This window comes from Petaurus breviceps, unplaced genomic scaffold (assembly GCF_028583685.1).
Source record: "Petaurus breviceps papuanus isolate PSGF00001 unplaced genomic scaffold, PetGlider_PUasm1.0 90842, whole genome shotgun sequence".
NCBI lineage: Eukaryota > Metazoa > Chordata > Mammalia > Diprotodontia > Petauridae > Petaurus > Petaurus breviceps.
This window is the reverse complement of record NW_027187358.1, coordinates 6,800,559-6,824,145: the sequence shown is the minus strand read 5'-3', so window position 1 is coordinate 6,824,145 and position 23,587 is coordinate 6,800,559. Positions and strand designations below refer to the sequence as shown.

At 36.6% G+C, this 23,587-nt stretch overlaps 1 protein-coding gene across 1 annotated transcript in view; it reads right to left on the bottom strand.

The window, feature by feature from the left end:
• The window catches only part of CAMKMT (calmodulin-lysine N-methyltransferase), a 536,206-nt gene that overhangs the window by 500,070 nt on the left and 12,549 nt on the right, over positions 1–23,587 (bottom strand). The window contains 1 exon segment of the mRNA XM_069071614.1: positions 14,116–14,288. Coding sequence (XP_068927715.1) covers positions 14,116–14,288 — 173 coding nt within the window.

Genomic DNA, 23,587 nt, shown 5'->3' with positions numbered 1-23,587 from the left:
TCCTTTTCTTTTGATCTCTTTGGGATAGAGACCTAGTAATGTTATTGCTAAGTCAAAGGGTATACAGTTTTATAGGCCTTTTGGCATAGCTCCAAATTGCTCTCTAGAATAGTGGGATCAGTTCATAATTCTGCCAATAATACATTAGTGTTACTGACCTTATATTTATGTTGCATAACATTACATATGTCCTTATCTCTCCCAATAGAAAGCAAGTTCTTTGAAAGCTAGGATTGTCTCATCCATTTATTTGTTTCTACAATGCCTAGCACAGTGTCTTGAAAATAGCAGGAGCTTAGTAAATATTTGTTCATTAATTGCTACATTAACATGGAGGTACACAGCTATAGTTACATGAATGGAGAGGTGCATGGATGGAAGGGAGAGACGGACAGAGACAAGGAATTGATGAATTGATGCTTCAAGTGATGGATGGATAGATGGAAGGATAATACAACCTAGCATCATTCTCTTCAGTAAATACAGTGCAGTGCACAGCACCAGTTTCATTCCTTACTAAGGAAGCTTCTTTCTGCTATCCCATTAATCACAAAGTCAAGGACTGTTCATTGTTCCCTGAGTTACCTTCTTCACTAAACTGTCAATTCTGTAAGTCTCTCTGCCTTCAAGCTTTCAAATGACTCTGTCATGCCTGATCTATAAAGTTAAGGTGGCGATGAACATAAGGAAAACACTTTTTTGACATTATCTCTACAAGCTTCAGGAGTGTTGTACACAATAGTGTACAATAGTGGCACTTAATAGGAAATGAAGTTAAATTTTTACCAGCTATTCGAGAATTTCAAATCTTCACTTCGATTTTATCTCAAATGAGATGATATTTGTAAAGTTCTTATTATAGTGCTTGGTATAAAGTAAGTGCTATATAAATATTAGTTATTACTATTATTATTACATTAGACTTTCTAGGTGACACAGTGTATGTCTAGTCCACTGTACCCAGACTCAAGAAGATCTGAGTTCAAATCCGACGTCAGCACTTACTAGCTATGAGACCTTGAGCAAGTCACTTAACCTTTTTCTGACTCAGTTTCTTCCACTATAAAATGGGGATAATAAGAATACCTACCTCCCATGGTTGTTATGAAGACAAAGTAATATTTGTAAAATTCTTTACAAACTTTAATGTGCTTAAAGTGCTATATAAAAATGGTAGTTATTAGCCACAGATCAGTGTTTCAAAGGCCTTTAATTGACATTAACCTGATTCCTTTCTCCTGTGTCAACCAAGAGTATATATTTTCCTATACAACCACACATACACACTCCAAAAAAAAAAATCTACAATTCATAAAGTCCTTCCAATGTGGTCTAAAGTACAAAGACTAATGGTGAAACAGCAGGGACTGAAAATTATTTTGAGGAAAGTCTGAAGGTGAATTGAAGAAGAAGGGGGAAAAAAACCTTAGAGCCTTAAAACACTATAAATTAAAAGGCAGCATTAAAAGGAAATGGGTAGCGAGAGATGGTCTTGTAGTTAGTTAAGAAAGAGCTGAGTTCAAGTCCTACATATTAACTGTGCAACCCTGGGCAAATCAACTTAGCTGCCAAGACAACTCTAGAAGAACAAGGGTGGCAGGGCAGTAGCTGCTTTCATTGATAGAGGAGCTTTCCTCAGCGATGAAGTCAAAGGAATAAAGAAAAAGAAAAAAGAAATGGGTGGTGCCTAAAGATATCGTGACTGTAAAGCTAAGGATTAAAAATAAAAGACAGGGGTAAGGAAGAAGGAATGTATGACATGGAGGGTTGCAGAATGGTTATAAAAGAAAAACTGTGAAAATCTCTATTCTAAGGTTATTCTCACAGACTAAGATTGCTCCAGAGCTCTTTTAAAAGCATTTTTTTTAATGCTTTAATGAGATTTTTATCAGTCTTAGAAGGCAATCTTTATCAGTCACTTACAGGAAGCAGAAGTCAGGATGTCTAGTAGAAATTGCACTAAATTTGGAATGAAATGATGAGTTCAAATCCAAGTTCTGCTGCACAACTGCCATGGGATGTTGGGGAAAATCATTTCATGTCTCTGGGCATCTATAGATGAGGGCCTTAGACTAAGGGGTCTCCAAGAACACTTTCAGCTCCTTCCACATCCACAATCCCAGAGTAAGTGGTTACCACATATGGCTATGGAAGAACACATCCCAAGGACTTATAACTATAGATACTCCCTCTTCCAAAAGAGATTGCAGTTCTTCTGCATTTTAGGCTTCAAAAGATGCTATGACTTCAAAAAATTCATTACCTTGCAGTCAACTGAGTAATGACCAAACTTAGTTAGGCTGTGCATCACTAAGGTTGTAGTCAAAGCCCTTCTAGACTGACAGAATCTTCTAGAGCCTCTCATAGCCTTCAAGAGCCCAGGATCACCTCTAGTCAATAATGAGGCTTCAGTGCAGAAAAAAATTATATGGAAACTTTTAAACCAACCACCATGATAGACTAAGGTCTTTAAGCAAAGCCAATCAAACAATGCTTACCCAGATCTAGAATATAATTTCACATGCATAAAATTATAACTGCATGAAAATCTATCTAAATAGGCAATCCTTTCCATTTTCTGAATATAAGTAACAGGTATTTTAATGGCACCACACTCATATATAAAGGTCTTAGACTGAGGAGACAACAGGGAAAACAAAAACATTCACTAATACTCAATCTTCTACAACAACAATTACTGAGTAACAATTACTACTATTACTACTACTACTACTACTACCACCACTACTATAATTACTACTAGTATATCTTTATATCTCTAGGGACAAAATTCTCACTTTCTAATGTAAGAACTGTACCTATGATAGGCTACAGTGATGTAATCTTCATGTCATCACACTGACTTTTACACAATTCCTCCTTTATCTATCACTAGCCTGTATTACCTGAGAATCCACATCGCATATGCCATGATTTATGTGTACCCTACAACTAAAGAATGTGGCCTTTGGGGTTTATTTTTTTCCCTAGAGAAGCTCGTTGTAATTTTGCTCCAGTGGGCTTTTTGTATTAGAAAGATGCACCATAGTCAAAGACAATGTCATTCTTGACTTTTTGCCCATTCTACACTCCCAGGACAAGCAGAAAGTCAAGAGTGCCAGCCTTCTAATTCAGCAGTCGTCATAGCAACAGAAGTCCTACACAAAGAATGGAGGACAGTTCAGGCCTCTCAGCTTTTTATGTACCTAAGACATGTATACATTTATGAATGAATAACACAAGCACTTCTACAGTACCCAATACAATAGAAGTACTTTAAAGCAGCTATAACATGCAAATTCCCATTAGACCAAATGAAATGTAGGTTTTAGGGGGAAAAAAATAATCCTAGGATTTAGTTATAAGTAGCCTCTATAGAAGACCAAGAAGTAGTTTGGAGAGAGCAGGACAAATAGCTCAATCTTTTTTTTTTTTTGTATAAAAATTTACAATGATAGATCAGTTAAAGGCAGCTTTTCTTACATGTACCTTTTTGATGATAAAAGAGCCTCTTAGATAAAGATAATGGTAAAGTACCAAAGCATCAGGAAAGTTTTGCTAGTAAAGAACTTAAGGAGTTATTCATACATCAATTTTCTCATTTTAGATTTTTAAATTCTTGCTACTTGCTTTGGAGTGATTACTATATTCATGTACACAGGAGAGACAGGATATATCCTAGAATACTTGAAACCTAGTTTTTAAGTTCCCTTTGACTTTGTCAAAGGCTCTCTTTAATTTTTTTTCTCTTTAGTCATGATTTTCCTATGTTCAATTATCACACAATTGACTCCAGGGATCTATGCATAGTACTAATTCTCTCCCATGAATTCTTATTGAGATCTAATCTCCAACTACCTACTAAATGTTTCCACCTGGATGTTCCTCTAGCACCTCAAAGGTCCAAAAGTGGATTCATCATCTTCCTACTTAAACTTGTTCTTCCTTCCAATTTCTCTAATTCTGTTGAAGGCACCAAAATTACTCCTAGGCTCATAATCTGGCCTGAAACCTTAAGTGAACATTCTTCTCCCTGATCCAATGTTTCACAAAATCTCTTTCCTACTATCCTTTTATTTTCACTTATACTACATCAACCTAGATCAAGTTTTTCTAACTTGATGGAACCTAGTAGAACTTTAGTATTCTGTGACTCACAGCTATACAACAGAAGAACATTTATATTTTTAAAATATCAACTTTGGGGGTGGCCAGGTAGCACAGTGAGTAAGAGCACTGGCCCCAGTGTCGGGATGACCTGGGGATCAAATCCGGGCTCACACACTTAGCACCCACCCAGAAACACCTGGCCGTGTAACCTTGAGCAAGTTACTTAACCCCAATTGCTTAGGGGCAGCCAGGTGGCTCAGCGAGTAAGAGCACCGGCTCCAGTGTCAGGATGACCTGGGGATCAAATCTGGGCTCAGATACTCAGCACCACACCCAGAAATAACTGGCCATGTAACCTTGAGCAAGTTACTTAACCCCGATTGCTTAAAAATAAATAAATAAAATAGCAACTTCTGTTTCAGGTAAAAGTTTGAGGTCATCAAGGGGATATGGCAATCTCCCAAAGACAATCTCCTACTCCCATTCAGTTCTGTGAACCACTTGTCCTCTGGCAGTGTCTATCCAAGATCTAATGGATGAACTCTAGTGGTTGTCCATTCAATTGCATATTGTGTGAACAGTAGGCATTCTTCATGTACTAAGTTGTTCTAGGAAAGATATTTAGGCAAAACTCTTTTGAAAAAAAATTACAGAACTTTAAAGTGAGGCAAGATTTCACCATCTAATCCAAACCACACCTGAAAGGCAATCTTACTCTGTCCAACAGATGGTCATATAGCTTCTGCTTGAGGATTTCTATTGAGGACACTACCTCCTAAAGCCACCAATTCCACATTTAGATAACTCTAATTCTGAGGATATTTTTATATTAAGTCTAAATTTTCCTCTTTGCAAAATTCACCCATTGCTCCCAGTTCTTCCCTCCAGAGATAAAAAGAACACATCTAATTATTCTTCCATATGACAGTTTTTCAAATACTTGAACACAGCTACTTTGCCCTCCTCCAAATCTACTCTTCTCCAGGTTAAATATCTCATTTTTTCAATCTATTCCTAGTTTTCTTCAAAGCTCAGTTAAGTGCCACCTTCCATATAAAGCCTCTACTGATGACGAGGAGAGGAAAGGAGAGGAGATGAGAGGGAAGGAAAGATGGAGAGTGAAATAAAGCCAGAGAGAAATAGAGAAAGAGAAAGAGAAGTGGGGTGGCTAGGTGCCACAGTGAGTAGAGCACCAGCCCTGGAGTCAGGAGGACCTGAGTTTAAATTCAACCTCAGACACTTGACACACTAGTTGTGCGACCTTGGGCAAGTCACTTAATCCCAATTGTCTTGTCTTCTCCCCTAAAAAAAGTGAGAAGAGAAAGAGAAGAGAAGAGGAAGAGAGAAGAGGTAAGAGAAGAAGAAAAAGAGAGAAATACATGAACATATTATCTCCCTTCGCTAGATTTTAAGTTCCTCTAACAGATACTGTTTGACTCATGTCTATGCACCCCCAGCACCTGGCACACTGCCTGGCACAGAGCAGGCACTTAATAAATGCCTGTTGGTTGATGACTGACTGATTGATATGATATGGATTCAAGGCCCTTCACTGTCCTGGTTGATTTCCTCTGAATGCTCCCCAATTTAACAATGTCTTTCTCAAATTGTGGTATGGAGAATGGAATACAATATTCCCTATTTGTTCTGACAAAGGCAGAGTAAAGAGGAATTATCCCTTCTGTATTCCTGGAAGTTCTGCCTCTCTTCAGATAGTTCAAGTTTGCATCAGTTTTTGTGAAAGCCACACCACACTGCAGACTTATGCACTTATAGTGCAGTCCCCTAAAGCCCCCAGAGCTTTTTCATGCAAACTGTTGCCTGACCATGCCTCCGTTATTTTGTACTTATGTCAATTTTCTTTTTAAAGCAAATATAAGGCTTTTTAGAAATATGTGTAACCTAATGAATTTCATGTTATAGCACTAAACTCAACACGCTAGTCCAGTGATTTCCAAAGTGAGGTGCATGAGATAATCCATGGAGGTACATCTTGTGGAACCAATCATTCAGATGGTGTTCTCCATGCCTCCCTTACCACAAGAGCCAATCCTAGTAGTAGTTCTCAAATACGATCCCATCATCCTCTTTAAGAAGGACCCTGACTTTGTGAAGTGATTTGGGAAGAATTTTCTGGGTACTCAGGTCATAGTTACAACCTTCAGCCTAGGTGTGATAGTAATGGCAATTAAAGATTCCCCTGTATTGGCTTGGTTTTCAAACTGATTGTGTTAAAACCCAGAGCTTGTTAACACCACCTGTGGGATGGACTTGTTGATGTGAAAAGAGAGTCCTGAACTGGGAGGAGCTGGTGACGTAGATTTGGAGAGACAAGAGAGAGGCAGAAGAACTTTTTGGAAGCAGCACCCTCGTGGAGGCAGAGAGAGAGACTAAGAGAATTGCTGGTGGCCACTTTGAATTGCCCTGGACTTTTGAGACCTGCCCCCTGAGCTGCCAAGGACTGAGGAGACATGGCTGCTTTGCTGGTACTTTGTCTGTCTGTTTTGATGTTCTTTTGCCAGATTTGTCCACTGGTGAAAGACAGTCCTCCTGTTGAAGAAGTCCTGGAACCTGGCTGTTGGCTAAGAAGCCCTGAGACTGTCCTGCAGACAGAGAGTGAATACTGTCCACTGGTGAAGGACAGTGCTGTTGTTGCAGGGGTCTGGGAACCTTTCTGTTGGTTCAGAGCTACTGAGAAGTTCAGAAGCCCTGAAGAAGGATTTTCTTGTTGTATGTTTACAGAAATCCTGGGAGAGGGTTTTGCTAATGTTTTCAGGGGTTCTAGGACTGTTCTACAGACAGAGGATGAATTAATGAAGGGACTGGCAATGTATCTTGTGGCATTGCTAAGCCTTGTCTCCCCAGGAACCAAGATTGCTAAGAACTTGCCTCTAGTCAAGATGAAGAAAAGACCTCCATTTGGGTATTAAGTGCTGTGCTTAAACTTGATGTAACTCTGGGGTAGATTCAATTGTGATCCAGGGGTGGGGAACTTTTGACCTTTTTGTGCTCTGTGATTGAACAAATGAAGGTACTTTACTTATGTTTGGAAACTAATCTCCATTTGAGAAGAGGGGTTTTGTGGTGGACTAAATGAAGGTACAGCCTAGGGGTGGAGTAGTATTTAGAACAGGGACTTTGTAATTGATTGAATGATTGGAAGGTCCTGGGGTGGGGTAGTACTTGGAAATTATTTAATCACACTTAGTAAATGCTGTATTTTGAATGATGTCATGTTTTGATCTTCTCTGTTCTTGGTTGGTCACTGAATAAAATGGAGAGCACCTATGCTGGTATTTTGAACCTTGGGAAGTTGCCTTTCCTTGGCATTACATTACACTAGGCTACCAGCAAAAACATGGCACAGGAATACACCGCATGAAGTCAGCAGGACCTCTGCCCAATTCAACCTCCAACCACACTTCTGCCCTCACTGCCTCAGCCAGAGTGGAGGCCCTGATACCTTCACACCTACTACGACAAACTTGCCTTACCTCCTAGTATGGACCAAAGTCCCAGCCCAACCTCCTTACCCTGACAACCATCTAAAAATACAACACTTTAAAAAATATTATTAAAATAATTTAGTAAGGACAGAGAGGTTTTATACCATTCAAAAATAAAATATTTTAAAATACTGTCTATTTCATCTTTATCTCATGCTCTACCTTCGACTTGTGTATATTGTATAATACACATAATATATTAGCATAGTTATACATGTGTATAAACATTCATATTTTAAGGATGTCCTCAAAACTTTTCTTTTTTTTCAAGGCTAAAAACAGTTTGAGTTTGCTGTAGTCTATCAAGATATTTTTTTGGAGCCTAACTTTGATATCTAGAATGTTACTCATCTCTCCTTAGCTTTGTGTCATCTACAAATCTGATGAGCATAACAAGTATGCCTTGTCCAGGTCACTGGTAAACAATGGACCTGAAGCACTCCCTAAACATTTCCCAAGCACAAATCCCTGAGGCCCTCCACTAAAGATTTCACACCAAGTTGACATAGAACCATTATTAAGTGCTCTATGAGAGTGGCCAAAGACCCAGGTCCAAATTCACATAAATGCACTCTCATTTTAGTCCACATCTATTCATCTTTTCTACGTGAAAAGTATTAGATAGCTTTACCAAATGTTTTGCTAAAATCATCTACTATAATTCTTTTTAAAAAGGAAATAACGTTAAATCTGACATGACCTGTCTTTGATGATTTAATCTCTTTAATAATCCAATGCAAATGTTTGTATATTATGGCTTGTAAATCATTATATGGATTCTCAAATAAAAGGAAATGTTTAATAATATTTAGAATCATATAAATGATACACCCATCCTGTTTAAATTCCTGAGTATTTGGATGAATCTTTATGTAAGCTTTTTGTTAATTCAAAATTTGACCTTGTATACTTTCAGTCATTTGATCTGGAGCCCTATTCACATACTTTCCTGTCCTATTAAAGGTGGTCAGTAGAGCTGCAATGTAATTGGATGAAAATCTTTATGTCTCTAAGTCCAGGGTATCTTGTTTTTGTACAATTTAACTTATTTTTCTTCTGAATGTGGTTCTGTTTTGTTTTGTTTTTTGCTGTTCTCTTTTTTTCCTTTGCTGTGATTAAGTAATTGTAATGCCAAACAGAATTAAAAAGTCTATTCTATTTGCAGATAATTTTCCAAAGATCTGTGTGACTTGAGTTAACATAATTTTCCTATGCTCAAAAATTTACATCTATAAAATATAGCTAAATATTTGTTATTTAATTGTCTCCCAAGAGTTTGTTTTTTGGGTATTTTGTTTTTTTGGTTTTTTTAGGAATGATGTTTGGAAACTGCCTTGACTTACTTGGGAAGGTTTGGTAACCTTAAAAGTCACAAGAGCAGAAGTTTGGTTTTTTTTTTTTTTTTTTTACTTTTTGGAGGGGGGAAGGTAGGGCGATTGGGGTTAAGTGACTTATCCAAGGTCACACGGCTAGTTAAGTGTCTGAGGCCGGATTTGAACTCAGGTCCTCCTGACTCCAGGGCCAGTGCTCTATTCACTGTGCCACCTAGACGCACTGAGAAGTCTTTTTTGAGAGCATTTTATATTCACTGCCTAAATATTTATAATGCTTACCAAAAAAGCAAACATCAATATTAAAAATCAAACTAGCAGCATATGAGGTTTCAAAAAAATCTGCAATGGGAAAATTATATTGGTAAATACCTGCTTTTTATTGGAACACTATCATTATTGAGACAAAAATAAATGATTAAGAATAAAATGCCTTTGATATAAAAAAAAAAACCCAGTGTAGAATTTTGCAAGGAATTGAAGTCAAGTTCCCTGGCCTTTATTTGCAGATCCTGCTTTATTCCTTTTTTAAAAAAAAATTGAAAGAGTCACTCTTCTCTAGTTCTGTAGCACTTCTCTTATTTTTCATATTTTAAGTATAACTAACAGTGGCTTAGCAGTCACATCGCTTTGTTCTTTAAGTACTTAAGGATGTAAGCCCATATGGGTCAGGTGACATAGAATTATGAAGGGCTACTAGGTGGCCTCTTTCTATCACTTTACTTATTTGGGGGGATCAACTCCCTCTTAGCTATTTTTGTTTTGACATTTGCAGTGCAAAATGATAATGGATCTCAACCAGAAGGCTCTGCAGTGCTCTAGGGTTTGACGCATTCAGCAGAATGTCATCCACAAACAAACAAAATCATCTGGTCCCCCATCTATAGGGGTTCCCTCCCTGACTTGGCTTCTGTGCTGGATCTTTTCTACAACAATGATCAACACCTCTGGCTAACATGTTTCCCAGAATAAAGTTGTCTCTATTGTTCTATCTTTCTAGGAATATTGCATGGTTTTGAAATATGTAGAAAAATACCTTGCTGCAAGAAATCTTTGATGGCACTGTTTTATTCTAAGGAGTCAAAAGCTTTGTGGAGTCAACTAAGAGTAAACATAGAGAGATCCTGTATTTTTCATATCTTTTGGCCAATTTTGTAAGAAGAGAAGAAATAAGCATTTATTAAGCACCTCCTAGGTACTAGGTACTGTACTAAGCACTTTATAATTATCATCTCATTAAATCTTCACAACAGCCCTGGGAAGTAGGTATTACCTACTTCTGTGTAATAGTAAAACTCTAGTCTTCTATAAAATATCCCTTGCAAATATCTACCTTCTAATTCATCAAAGATTTAATTAATCTTATGTAAAATTATATGTATGGGAAAGTAGACATATAATTTGTTATTAATATTCCCTTTTATTTCCCATCACTCCATGACACCCTGAATAGATGACTTCATAATTGTGTCACTCCCATTTGGACCTCTTCTTTATAGGAGGAGGTCCTGCCCCCAGGCCCATCCAAGCGATTTTCCTATCTCTCCTGCCCTTGATGGTGAAAAGAAGTTGATATAAAGAGCTTTGCAGCTCTCCATCTTTCTTCTATTATTCTGTCCTTCCAGCTTTACCTTTAAATATTTCATTAGATAACTGCTTAATTGGTTCTCGTGCCTCAAAATCCTCCTGGTAACTGAGGGTTCCAAAAGTTATACCATGCTAAACAGACTTTTGAGTATGGTAAGAGTATGGTACCTACTGTTGTCTTCTTTCTTGCCATAGAAGACTATGTCTTCTTTCCAAGGACCAGCCCAGCTAAGAAGATAAAATATCTTTACCAGTAGATTGATCAGTTGTCAAGATCATGGCAACACAATTTTTTTTAAAATGGCCCTCAGTCTTGTGTGTCCCCTTTCCACTTCTGAAGTGAAGGTAACAAAGTAACAGAAAAGAGGAAAAGAATCACACAATTTTTAGGCTGTCTGTGAACATTAACTTAAATATTGGTATGGTAAATGTAAGCTCTTTGTCCAATAACCAACAAATAGACACACCACTAGAAGAACTGAATCATAGCCATCTTTGACATTTTGACCATAAGCAAAATGGGATAACAGAAGTTGCATAGCTTCTCTTCAGAGAGGCAAATAAAGGAGCTTGGTGAGTTGATTTAATTGTGCATCCAAAGGGAAATAAAAACATCATTTCATAGGTCATTTGATCATTTCATATATTGCTGTGCTCATAATAAGTATTTGCAAAAAAAGACCAATCTGAAAATAATCACAGCTTATATATCAGCATCTGTTACAAGAAATGAAGAGATAAAGAAATTGTATCATTAAATGAATGAATAAGAAAGCATTTATTAGGCACTTACTATGTGCCAACTATTACACTAAGCACTACAGAGACAAACTGAGAAATATTACAGTCACTGCTCTCAAGGAACTCATAGTCTAATAGAAGGAAACAACATATAGAGGAGATTTCAACTACAAGTCAGATGGAAAGGCCCAATGGTCTTCACAGTGCCATGGCAAAATAGATGGCAATGTATCTTATTTTCATTGATAAAATCACATCAGTTTCTGATCCTGAACTATCTGATAGTATCAAGAATTTGGTGGTAAGTATTATCTTTTCAGGATCTTTAAGTAGCTGTGGCTAGTAAGGAAGTTGGAGACATGGCATTTGAAGGGGCAAATGTCACATGAATGATGGCTACAAGGGCCAGGCTGGAAGCAGAGCTGGTAGTCTGAGGGGCACAGGCTCTTGGGTACAGGGTCCTGAGCTACCTCTGCCTAGGTCTGAGCAGTGATAGTGGTGCAGACTGTGGTAGTGAAACCAGCTAGCATGTGCTAGGACACCTCAGGACACCATGCTAAAGAAATTTATTGGGGGTTGGGGAAGCTCAAACTGATGATTTCATTGGTTTAGGGAGCCCCTTAGTGATCAAATTCCCTTCAATTAATGCAAATCATCAACTGTTCTGCAAAAGAGATTTGAAAGTAGCAATGAGAGAAAAAATGACTTACCCAGAATCATATAGTCAGTGTGTGTAAAGACAGAATGTGAATGCAGGTCATTCTAGCTTGGAGGCCAGCTCCCTATCCACTATTTATTCAGACTCTCAAGAACTCTGTAGGATATTCCAAAGTAAATCAACATATACTTGATACTTGGTGACTCCAAAGCAAGGCAGATATAGGAAGAATGGTGAAAAATTTAAGAGAAAGTGAATCAAGACAAAGGAATGAGAAAAACCAAATGTGGGCCACCCAGAAACCTTATCATGCCTACACATCTTGAATACTTTCTTTGAGAAATGCATTAGAAGGTTCTGGGCATGATAAGCACTAAGTCACAAAAAATAAAATTCACTATGTTTTTATGGGCAAAAAACTATTAACTGATATAACAGTAATTCCAGAATCAGGTATATTTGTAAGTCATATCACTAACTTTTTGAAGCAAATAGAAAAATGAATACCAAGCTAGAGAAATAAAAATGGGATAGAAGATACAGTGTGCAATTAAAACTATTACTAAATATACTAAAGGATAAGTGGACTTATTTAAATAAGTTATTGATGTCAAAAACAGGATATAAATAATCTCCTCCCAATGTCCCAATGCATCCTGGAATGAAAAGTCCACATCAATTAGGAGGCAGCATGGATGAGTGAAAAGAGCGTCATACTTTAACTCAGGAGACCTAAGTTTGAGCCCGGGTTCCAAAACTCATTAACTGTGCTGTTACGACTCAGACTTAACCCCTCTGAGCTTCAGCTTCTTCATCCACAAAAGAAAAGCAATACTTGTACCTTCTCATACGGGTGTTATGAGAAAAGCACCTATAGCCTTTAAAGCACAAGAGTGATGTGAGTTATCATTACTATTACTGTCTTTCCCAAGTAACCTTTCTGAGAGTTTAACATTCTTCTGGCTACAGTTTATACTTTTTCTCTCTTTCTTCCATTGATATAAAAAATAACTGATCAGCAATTTCTGTTGTAATAATCTGTCTTATTCTTGAAAACCATTATTAGATTGCCCCTTATCCTTTCCTTTTTTTAAAAAATCTTTCCTCAGAGACACTATTTTCCAACACAGTCATCTTCTTTCCTATTCTCAGGGCTCACTCCAAGCTGATCACATAAAGCCCTGATCAGTGCTAAGCATTATAGAAGGATTGAAAGTCTTTAAATTTTTATTTTCTATTTGGGATCTTCAATAACACAAGAAAATCATAAAAATAGATCCCAAACATTCTTCTCTACTTGCCCAAGCACTACCAGACGCTAAAATTGTATTTAGTGCAACTGCCTTATGAAGCTTAGCTTTTTCTTTTGAATTAAAATACATCACAAAACACATACTATGAATAGATATCCTTTGTGAAGGTGATTTTTTTCTTCTTAAAAACTCATCATCACCTTATTTTATCCTCATTCAGTCATATTTTCCACATAAAGCGTGATCTTTCTCCTTCACAAAGCTCCTGTAACACTGCTCCTCCTTCCCTTTTCAAAATGCATGCTCTTGTCAGAACACAAAATTAAACACCTCCAGTTGCATTATACAGTACAGCTGTGTCAGAAAAGTAACCGAGTAAAACAGACATCTTGTTACTGCAGTTAACTGTTCCCTTCTCTGTTTTCATAATCATTTTAAAAGGCACTACTGTCTCCACTGCTTCATACAATATCAATGTTTTCAGCTGAACTTTCTCTCTCTCTCCTGGAGATGAAGAAATGTCAAAGGGAAGAAAAAAAATCCTGATTTTCAAGTACTTGGAGAGTAGTGGAATTCAGAAAAAATCTTGTTTTCACTTTTAGCCTTCTTTGCATCAAGGAGAACTTTACTTTGTTGTCACAATCAAAAGCTGTAAGGAAAAGATTAAATGAACCTTTTGATTTGCATCCCATGGAATCCTCAAATATCCCTGAGTTATTTCAGATATTTTTTTTTCTTTGTACTAGCAACACAGAAGGATCCAATGAAATCAGCAGGACAACATCCTGCAAAACTTAAGCATTGACTCAGGTTGCTTGTTAGCTCTAACTATGCATGGACATCACCAGAATGAATAACGAGATTCTGATAAAGTTCTTGCACAAGAGATAAAAACGATCTGTAAGAAATTTTACAATAATGATAATTACCTTAAAGAAATACTGTATTCAGGATAAAATACACTTGTATACTGAACCCAGGCACCAGCTTCATCTTCTGTTTCCCCCTTTTTTATTTCTGTTACTGAAAACAATTTAAAGGATTCAAATCTTCTTACAGATACTTGTCGTAGGTGATCATCCAAGTGTTTCTGCTTCAGAACCTTTGAGATAAAAATAAACAGGGAGTTCACAGTAAATAAACGCATCCTCCAGTCAAGTGTTCACTAAGTACAATCAAAATGCATCACATAAAAAACCTAAGTCAAGAATCAATCACTATAGCTAAAAGGTTGAGAGTAGTCACAGAATCTCAGCAGAATTTACCCTGGGGGGGGGGCTGAGGTAGGAGAGGGGAGGAGGGAATTTGAATAAGGTAACATAAAAAAATAGCATGTCAAAACATTATTTACAGAAGTATTCCTGACCTAGAATGATCAAGATCTTTATCTTTGTCAAGCATTTTAGCATAAACAAACAGAAAGAAAGGGCTAGAAGGTATTTGAAATCATTCTCTACCCCACACAGAAGAATGCTGAAGGCCATTTCAGACCAATATAAAGAAAAAAAGTTACTTATAGATCTTTGGAGAAAAACATTTAGAGAATTTTCCTTTTACAAACAGGCCATTCTAAAGTTTTGCTAAATAATTTTCTTCTGAGGAAAAACAATATTTTACAAATCATTCAAAAGAGTTTATTCCAAAGCAAAAATCAAATAGACATACCCCTCACAGAAAAATGATGGAAAATCAAACAGGTATTAATAGAAAAAGGAAAGCTCTTTGAGATAACAATTGTTTCATTCATTTCTTTTTGTATCTCCAGTGTCTAGGATAGGACCTTATACATAGTAGGCATCGAATAAATGTTTAAGTGAACTGAAAAACATTTTCATAAATAAGATAATGTGGCAGATGTTATCCAAAGCAAAATAATGTTTTTTCCCCTATTCAAAATGGCCTCTAGAAACTTAATCAATATTAACACCCAAATAAATAGAAATATAAAGATACAAAGTCACATTCAAAATAAATACATCAAATTCTACTATACTTCCATCTATGCTGTGGATTTTATGGTGTTTCTATTATGACCTTTGACCTGTATGATATATTGAAATAATTAAATCATCTTGAATTGAGTCCAAAACAAATCTTATATCAAATTCTCCTCTAGAGAAAAATCATGCCCTGAGGAATTTCCAATGTATAAAACATGCAGAAACAACATGATACAATAAAAACACAATATAAAACAGGGTGTGTCACTCTGGGAAAGAAAGAGCATGGAAGTATGGGAGAAGCAATTATACTATTAATTCTTTGATTGCTGGCCCCTTGTCTGATACTTTTTGTATCTGAAGAGAGCGATTGCACGCACACAGAATAAAGAGATGTTTAATACATACTTCTTGATTTAATGCTTTTTGAGTGAAAGATGAAGTCTCCAAACAATTCTGCCTCAAAGAGACAAATTTTAAGTACTCAAGTATGAAGTGCCGAAGGGAAGCTACCCCATATTCTTAGACACCTTGGTTCTCTTCCTTTCTGGCAGAAAGTAACGAGTCCTTCACCTAGAATGCAAAAGTTTCCATTCGTGCCAAAAATGTGGAAGCAGCCCAAAAAATAGACACATATTCTGAAGGGACAAGAAAGCACTTTGTTATGTGGAGGTGAAAAACACAAAGATCAAATATAAAAAGATCTCCTTATCAATGAATAGAATTTATACAATGAAACAGAGGGTCATATTTTACAATGATACTATATGAATTCAAGTCATGGAATCCCTTAATCTCCAAAAGAATTTAACTTGCAAAAGCAGTTCATGGTGGATTGCAACATGCCATCAAGGAGAGACTGAACAAAAGAAGCAGCCCAGAGGATTCCTGTACCTCTAACAGCATCTACAACCAGAGGAAGGGACCCAGTACCTGGCTCAATCCCCTGAAGAGAATTTGTTGAAGTACAAGACAAGACAAGAAGTACAGGGGATGAGAAGTCATGAATGAATAGGCTATGAAGGGAACAGCCACATCAGTGACATCCCAGACCCACTGAAGTATAAAAGCATAGATATTTATAAGGTTCTACTACTTGTATCCTGAGCTTTCTGAGAGAAAAGGACAGGAGTTTTCACAACATTTGCTTTTGGAAGAAAACATCTTTGACAAGTTACTATATGAATAATCTCAACCCAAGCCTCTGCAGCTCATTGCTTAGTTTCAGATGGCTTAGAATGAGTATAGATAGCAATTGTTTTCTGTTCTGGTCACAAACACTGAGGGCCTTCCCCCTCCAGAATGACATCTTTGTGACAGTAAATTGAGACATCTTTTGTCTCAATTTAGGCTCTTACCTAGCCCTAAGTCACTGAATGGGTATGGTCTCAGACAAACAGACCTGGGAAAGACCTTAATTTAGAAAGGCCAAGGTCACCCCACTGCATCTCGGGCCACTTCCAGTTGTCTTGACTTCTGTCTTGTCACTAGACTTTGATGACTCTGGAGGAGAGTGACGCTGATGACTTAGTGCAGCTCTGCCTCACTTATATCCAATTCACTCCAAAGTCAAGACATCACCCTCTTGATGTCATCTGTCCTTTTCAAGAACAAAGGATAAACAACAACATTAACTCACTCTTGCTGTCTTACAAGACAACTAATAAATGATTGAATTGAAATTTTCATATCCTTAAATAAAAGTTTTTCAAATGAATGCAAAAATTGTTTTTCACATTTGATCCTTAAAATCATCAAATATTCATTAAGTTTTGCATATGAACCTTGTTGTTATTTCTTTTCTAGCATTAGGGGGAAAAAATCTGACAAATCTAATGGTAGTAAAGATGGACCTCAGAAAGGTTGCAGTACAACATTCTCTGTTTCTGTGATGTCCTCCAACTGAAAGGTCCCCATGCATTGTTTTCTAAATAAATGAACCCTGGGAACCCAGAAGGATGCCAAGACTCAAGAAAGCTAACAGGAAACCATTACTAAGTAAACCAAAAAGGGTAGGAAATTAAAAACAAATAAACAGTGATCCAAAGCTACAGCCTAAACAACTTGATTTCTCCTTTATGGACACTGAATACACATGAACACTCTTGGACTTAAGAATGGTTTCCATAATAATACAACCGCATTCTCTGAACTACCCTCTTTAATTGTTTTTGTTTGTTATTTTAGTTTCAATTACTAAGAACTGAGAAGCCTTTAATTCAACTTTGGCTACATTTAATATTCTTACAAATATCACTTATTTTTACAATATGCAATTTAAATATCATTTCTCTGTTTTAAATTCAAAAGAATATAACTAAGTGATATATACCTACCATACTTGTATCACCATAATCAATGCCAAAGAATTTCTAAGTACCTACACAAAAACAGCACTCTATTGGTACAAGTAAAATGACAAGTGAATGGAAGTTATAGATTTCAATTCAACAAAAGGAAGAATTTACAACCATTTATATAAACATTCTATAACCATTTATATAGACAATTCCAATGAACTATACGGCAATGGAGTAGGCTGCCTTGCAAAGTAGTTAACTCCCTATCACTGTTAATGTTCAAATGTAGTCTATGTAAGCTCCTTAAAAGCAGCCCTAGTCGCGAGCACACTACCTGACACATACTAGGTGCGCAACAAAAGCTTACTAACTGATATGGTTATATCTTTGACTATGAGTAATTATTTTAATGAAATTTCAATATTAGATGAAATGACATCTCAAATTCTACACATCCATAACAGAACTCATTAATAGTTCCCCCAAAACTGATCCCTCTCCTGGACTTCTCTATCTCTGTAGAGGGTACCATCATCCTTCTAGTCTCCCAGATTGGTAACTTCAGCATTAATTATCCCACATTCCACGCATCCAATCAGTTACCAAACCTTGCCATTTCTATTTTTCAAACATCCCTCCCATATGTCAACTTCTTTCAATTCCCATGGTCCCCACCCTGTTCCAGGACCTTATTACCTCTCACCTGGACTACTGCAATGGACTCCTATAAGGGATCTCTACCTCAAGACACTCCTTTCTCTAAGCCACACTAAACATAGCTGCCAAAGTGATTCTCTGGAAGCACAGGTATGACCACAGAGCATGCCCCCTACTCAATAAACTCTAGTGGCTCCCTTTTGCTTCTAGATGAAAATATAAACTTTTCTGACTGCCTTTTAAACCATTTGCAATTTGGTCCAAAGCCTCATATTTCTTTATATGTGATTCCTCTTTCCTTATTCTATACAAGTCAAATGGAACTTCTTGCCATTCCTCATGCAGTCCTTGATCTTTCCACCTACAGCCTCTACACTGGTTGTCCCACAGGACTAGAATGTACTTCTTTCTCACCTTGTGGAATTCCTTACTTTCTTCAAGACACTTGAAATACCACTTTCTACAGGAAGCCCTTCTTAAACCCCATTAAGGGCTAGAGCCCTCCCTTCTAAAACTACCCATATTTATTTTGTATTTTTCTGTATACATGTATGTGTTTATGTGTATTTATGTACATATGTGTACATGCTGCTGTCCCCAACAGCACCTTCAAAGAGGAAACTATTTCATTATGGTATTTCATCCTACTTGGAACATATTAGGCACTTAATAAATAAATGCTGATCCATTCAATAGGAATAGTGTTTATGCTCACATAGTAACCAATAGGGAAATAATAAGTAGAATGGTACTTGGGGTGGGAGTTAATACCAGAAAAATTAAAGTGATAACCCAGATCATTGCCAAGTCATGGGATTTTGCATCTCAAGCTAATGACCAAATGAATTATAACAGATTTTTGTGATATAATGGTTGAGTTACAGATAGTAAGCAGAAGAGCTAGGTTTCAAACCCAATCCTTCAGATTCTAAATGTAAGTGGCCTCTGAAGAAAAGAGAGGAAAAGAGTGAATGAAAGCTTGGTACACAGTAGTTAAAAAATTGATGAGCCATTTTAGATTATGGTCTTTTAAGAAAAGCACCAACAAAAACAAAGAAATATATAAAAGAACAAACTGAAGAATGAAAAATGAATTAAAATTTTCCTAATGAATAAAATTTAAAATGTAAAAACTATGATCAGGGCCTGGTTCTCTTGGTTCTTTTATAGAGGAGAATAAGGGTAGAATAATGGACAGAGTTGGAGATATGACTTTTGATTTCATTAGTATAGGAAAATTCTTCTATAAATACAACTTAGCACCTTCTCTACAATTTATACTTAGAACATGGGTTCTTGACCTTTTTTGTGTCATGGATCCCTTTGGCAATCTAGTGAAGCCTATTTTTTAATTGCATAAAATAAAATAGGCAACATCAAAAAGAAAAATAATTATATTGAAATAAAGACATAAATTTTTTTGCCATCAAAGTTCATGGACTCCTTGAAATCTAACTGTGCACCCCGGTCATGGATCCTGGGGAAAGAACCACTCTCTTACACAGTAGCACAGGGCACTGAAAAATTTAATGATCTGCCCAAGTCACAAAGCTAATGTGTGTCAGAGGTAGAATTTGAACACAGGATTTCCTGGCTTTGAGGCCAACTCTCTATTCATGCTGGATGGATGGTGAAAATGGATGTTATCCAACTGAAGAAAATTTCATGAAATAGAATTTTTCTTTTTCTTTTTTTTTTGAAACAGAGTCTCTCAAAAGAAGTTTCAGAAATAGCTGTTGTCACTAGGAAAAAGGCAGAACACTAAAAATATTAATGCTGTTTTTTAAAATGCAAAAAATCACAAAATACTAATCACTAATTTGCTAGTTAAATGAAATTTACTAATTAAATGAAAATACATATTGAAAATAATTCTATGAAATCATGTTTAATTATAATCCAAAAAGAAAATGTATGTTAAATTAATATAAAATGGTATTATAAATTACTTTTAGGGTTTAGGTTTTTATGAATTACTTGTTACCATGTAGACAATTCTAGCAGGGATTTTTGTGGTCTAAAAAATCTTCTATTCTATAACAAAAAAGGTGACAGGAATGAAGGGGCAGTAACCTAAGAACAAATAAAAGAAAATACTTCTTTATGTCACTTCTGGTCAGTAAAATGCAATTTTTAACAAAAGGTCAAGTCATTTTACTACTGACTCTTATTTTATCTTAAAGACTCAGTAATTTTATGACATTTGTGGCTTCAAAAGCTGAAAAGATATTCAAGTCTCACATTGAGGCATAACCTTATCACCTATCAACAGGAGACTTCCTCTTGCTAACAATCCTATCACTAAAAACAATGCAAAGTCTTCAATGCTTCACAAATTTGTAACTTGTCCTCCCTCCACCTATGCTTATTGAAACTACTATACAACTTAATGTTTGGTCCCTGAGATGCACTGTAGCTGAAAATTTTGCACTTTGCAAGCCACCTGGTTATAAGCATCTCTAAACTTGGGCTGGGCTGCAGAAAACAAGATATACTTTCAGTCCCATCTCCAATTTCTGTGGGGAAGACAAGTGGTGCCCTCCACTCACTGATAAACATTACCACACTGGTCATACCCTTCACATCCCAATGACTCAACTCAAGTTAAGGCACAGGTCCAGGTCTATGGTTCTCATCCAAGGATCAGTCTAGCTAATTTTCGATTGATATATCAACCAAAAAGTTAGCCACCAGATAAAAACCGTTCAGCCTCACTACTCATAAATTATTCTACTAAGTTACAACTTAAGCCAATGAAAGTTGTACCCACCAGATTATTAGAAGACTATTAATTTTTTAATGGGCCTTTGCTTTAAGGGAGATTTGGGGGATTGTTTTTTGGAGGGAGAGAGAAAAGACAGAGATGAATAGATGATAGATAGATAGATAGATAGATAGATAGATAGATAGATAGATAGATAGATATAGATAGATACACACACTCAACAATATAGGATGTCCATCTATAGCACATCATAATCTGGACAATACACTTTCTTAATTCACTTGATTTTCCTTTGGTGGATTAGTAGGCTAAACTCTTTTAAATAATTATGGATCTCATTTAGGATGCTCTGCAATGTCCTAGAGCCTGACAATAGTACAATGTCCTCCATGAAGAGGAAATTCTGGAGGAACTTATCATCTGTAGAGAATCTGTAGGAAATCTGATTTAGATCCTGTGCTGGACATCTTCTATGACAAGGGCAGGAATGTTTGTCCAAATAAATCTTTTTTTATTCTTCACCTGAAATTAATGATAAAAGCGTCACTGAACAAGTTTATCATGGCAATTTTGTCTTCTGAGGAATCCTTGTATGATTGTTACACACGCACAGAAGACAACTTATCAGAGGAGAGCTTTTAAGATAGTGTTTGGCTCTATCAAATCAAAGGTGTTAAATCCGACAAAAAATAAACATAAGGAAATCTTGTATTTTCTCCATCTTTCAGTCACGTGATGGTAAAGATGAGGATAATTATGGAATATTACTTGCAAAAGATTGTTCCCCTTCGAATAATCTCATCATGTGCAGATTATTCTCATAAAAAAATATGTATCAATTACATTACTAAATGAGTTTTAAGACAACATTAAAAGGAATGATATGATCAAGACTAAGACACCTAAACTGTAGCTATAGTATTTTTAGGAGTAATACCTTAAAGGAATTTTGTTTTATTTAACCTAACTTCATCTTCCATAAAGTTCTACTTGGATACCTCATTGCACATAGAAGGAGTCCTGAGTTCTTCAAAATAATGACAGAAGAATATGAACTATGGCATATCCTGCCATGAAGAGGACTATAAGTACGGTCCTGACAAAATAGGGAGTTTGCTGTCTAAAGAGCAACCTAGCTAAGCAAAGAAAGGTTGGCTGCCATTATTCTGACTACTGGGGAATTAATTAGTTGGTAATGCCAAAGGAAAATACAAAGAAGCATGAAAACCATTTCAACTCCATGTCACCTGCTTGTTCAGTCAGTGGTGGAATGACAAAAAATAAGAAACAGACAACAAGAATCAAACAGTTTTCAATATCCTGATAAAGCATTTATTAAGCACTTGGTGTGTGCCAACCATTGTGCTAAGTTTTGTTGTTAAGCCCTTTTTAAATCATGTCTGACTCTCCATGACCCCATTTGGGTTTTCTTGGCAGAGATACTAGAGTGGTTCGCCATTTCCAGCTCATTTTACCGATGAGGAACAGAGACAAATGGGATTAAGTGACCTGCCTGGAGTCAAACAGCCAGTCTATTGTGCCACCTAGCTGCCCCTATACTAAGTACTGGGGTCATAAATACAACCGATAAAGGTAATCCCTGCTCCCCTCAAAAATATTTTTTAATGTTATAAACATTAATGTTTAATGTTCTAAATGTGAAATCTTTCTCTAATAGCAATGAATTAACACATTGTTGGATCTATCAATCAATCAGTAAACACTTATTAAGGACCTAATATGTGCTAGGCATCCAGCTAAGCACTGGAAGAGGCAAAAAAACAGTCCCTGCTCTCAAGAAGCTTACAATCTATTAGGGGAGATAACATGCAAACAAATATATACAAAACAAGCTGTATAAAGGAATACTTGTTGTTAACAGAGGAGTGGCACTGAAATTAAAAGGAGTTGGGGAAGGCTTCCTGTAGAAATTGAGATTTTGTTCTTTTTGTTGCTTGTCCTTCATTCTTAAAGAGTACCATGACATCAAGAAGGTGATGCCATGACTTGCAAGTGAATTGGATTTAAGTGAGGAAGCGATCTGGTTCCAGTGGTAAGATACAGATCAAGACAACTGAAGATGGCTCCAGATGCAGTGGGAGACCTTGGCCTTTTTAAGTTAAAGTCTTTTCCAGGTCTCAGTCTGACAGAGGCAATTCCCATTAAGTGATTAGGTTAGGTTAAAAATGAGGCAAAGCATGACCTCTTTTACCCAGTCAAAAAAAAATTAATCTGGGAGGGAAAGACCCTCAGGGTTTCTGGCCAAAACAGAGACAATTGCTATTTATATTTACTCTGGGTCATGAGGGCCGGAGTGATTTGGGTTTAAGGCATAGTCCTTAAGAAAGAAACCTGACCCATAAACTACCCAAGATACCTTGTGAGGTTTCAGTGATCAAAAGAAGGAGAGAATTTAACTGGGACTTAAAGGAAGCCAGAGAGGTTAGTAGTCAGTGCAGAGGAGAGTATTCTAAGCATGGGAATTGCTAGAGAGAATGTTCAGAGATGAGAAATGGTGGTTCTTGTTCATGGAACAGCCAGGAAGATAATGTCACTGAATCAAAGAGTACATGTTGAAGAATAAAGTGTAAGAAGACTGGATGGGTCTAAGTTATGAAGGGCTTTGAATGCCAAACAGAGCATTTTATATTTGATCCTGGAGGCTACAGAGAGCCACTGAGTAGGAAGGTGGCATGCTTGGCACTGCATTTTAAGAAAATCACTTTAGTGGCTGAATGGAAGATAGATTAAAGTAGGCAGACACTTGAGGTAGATGGAT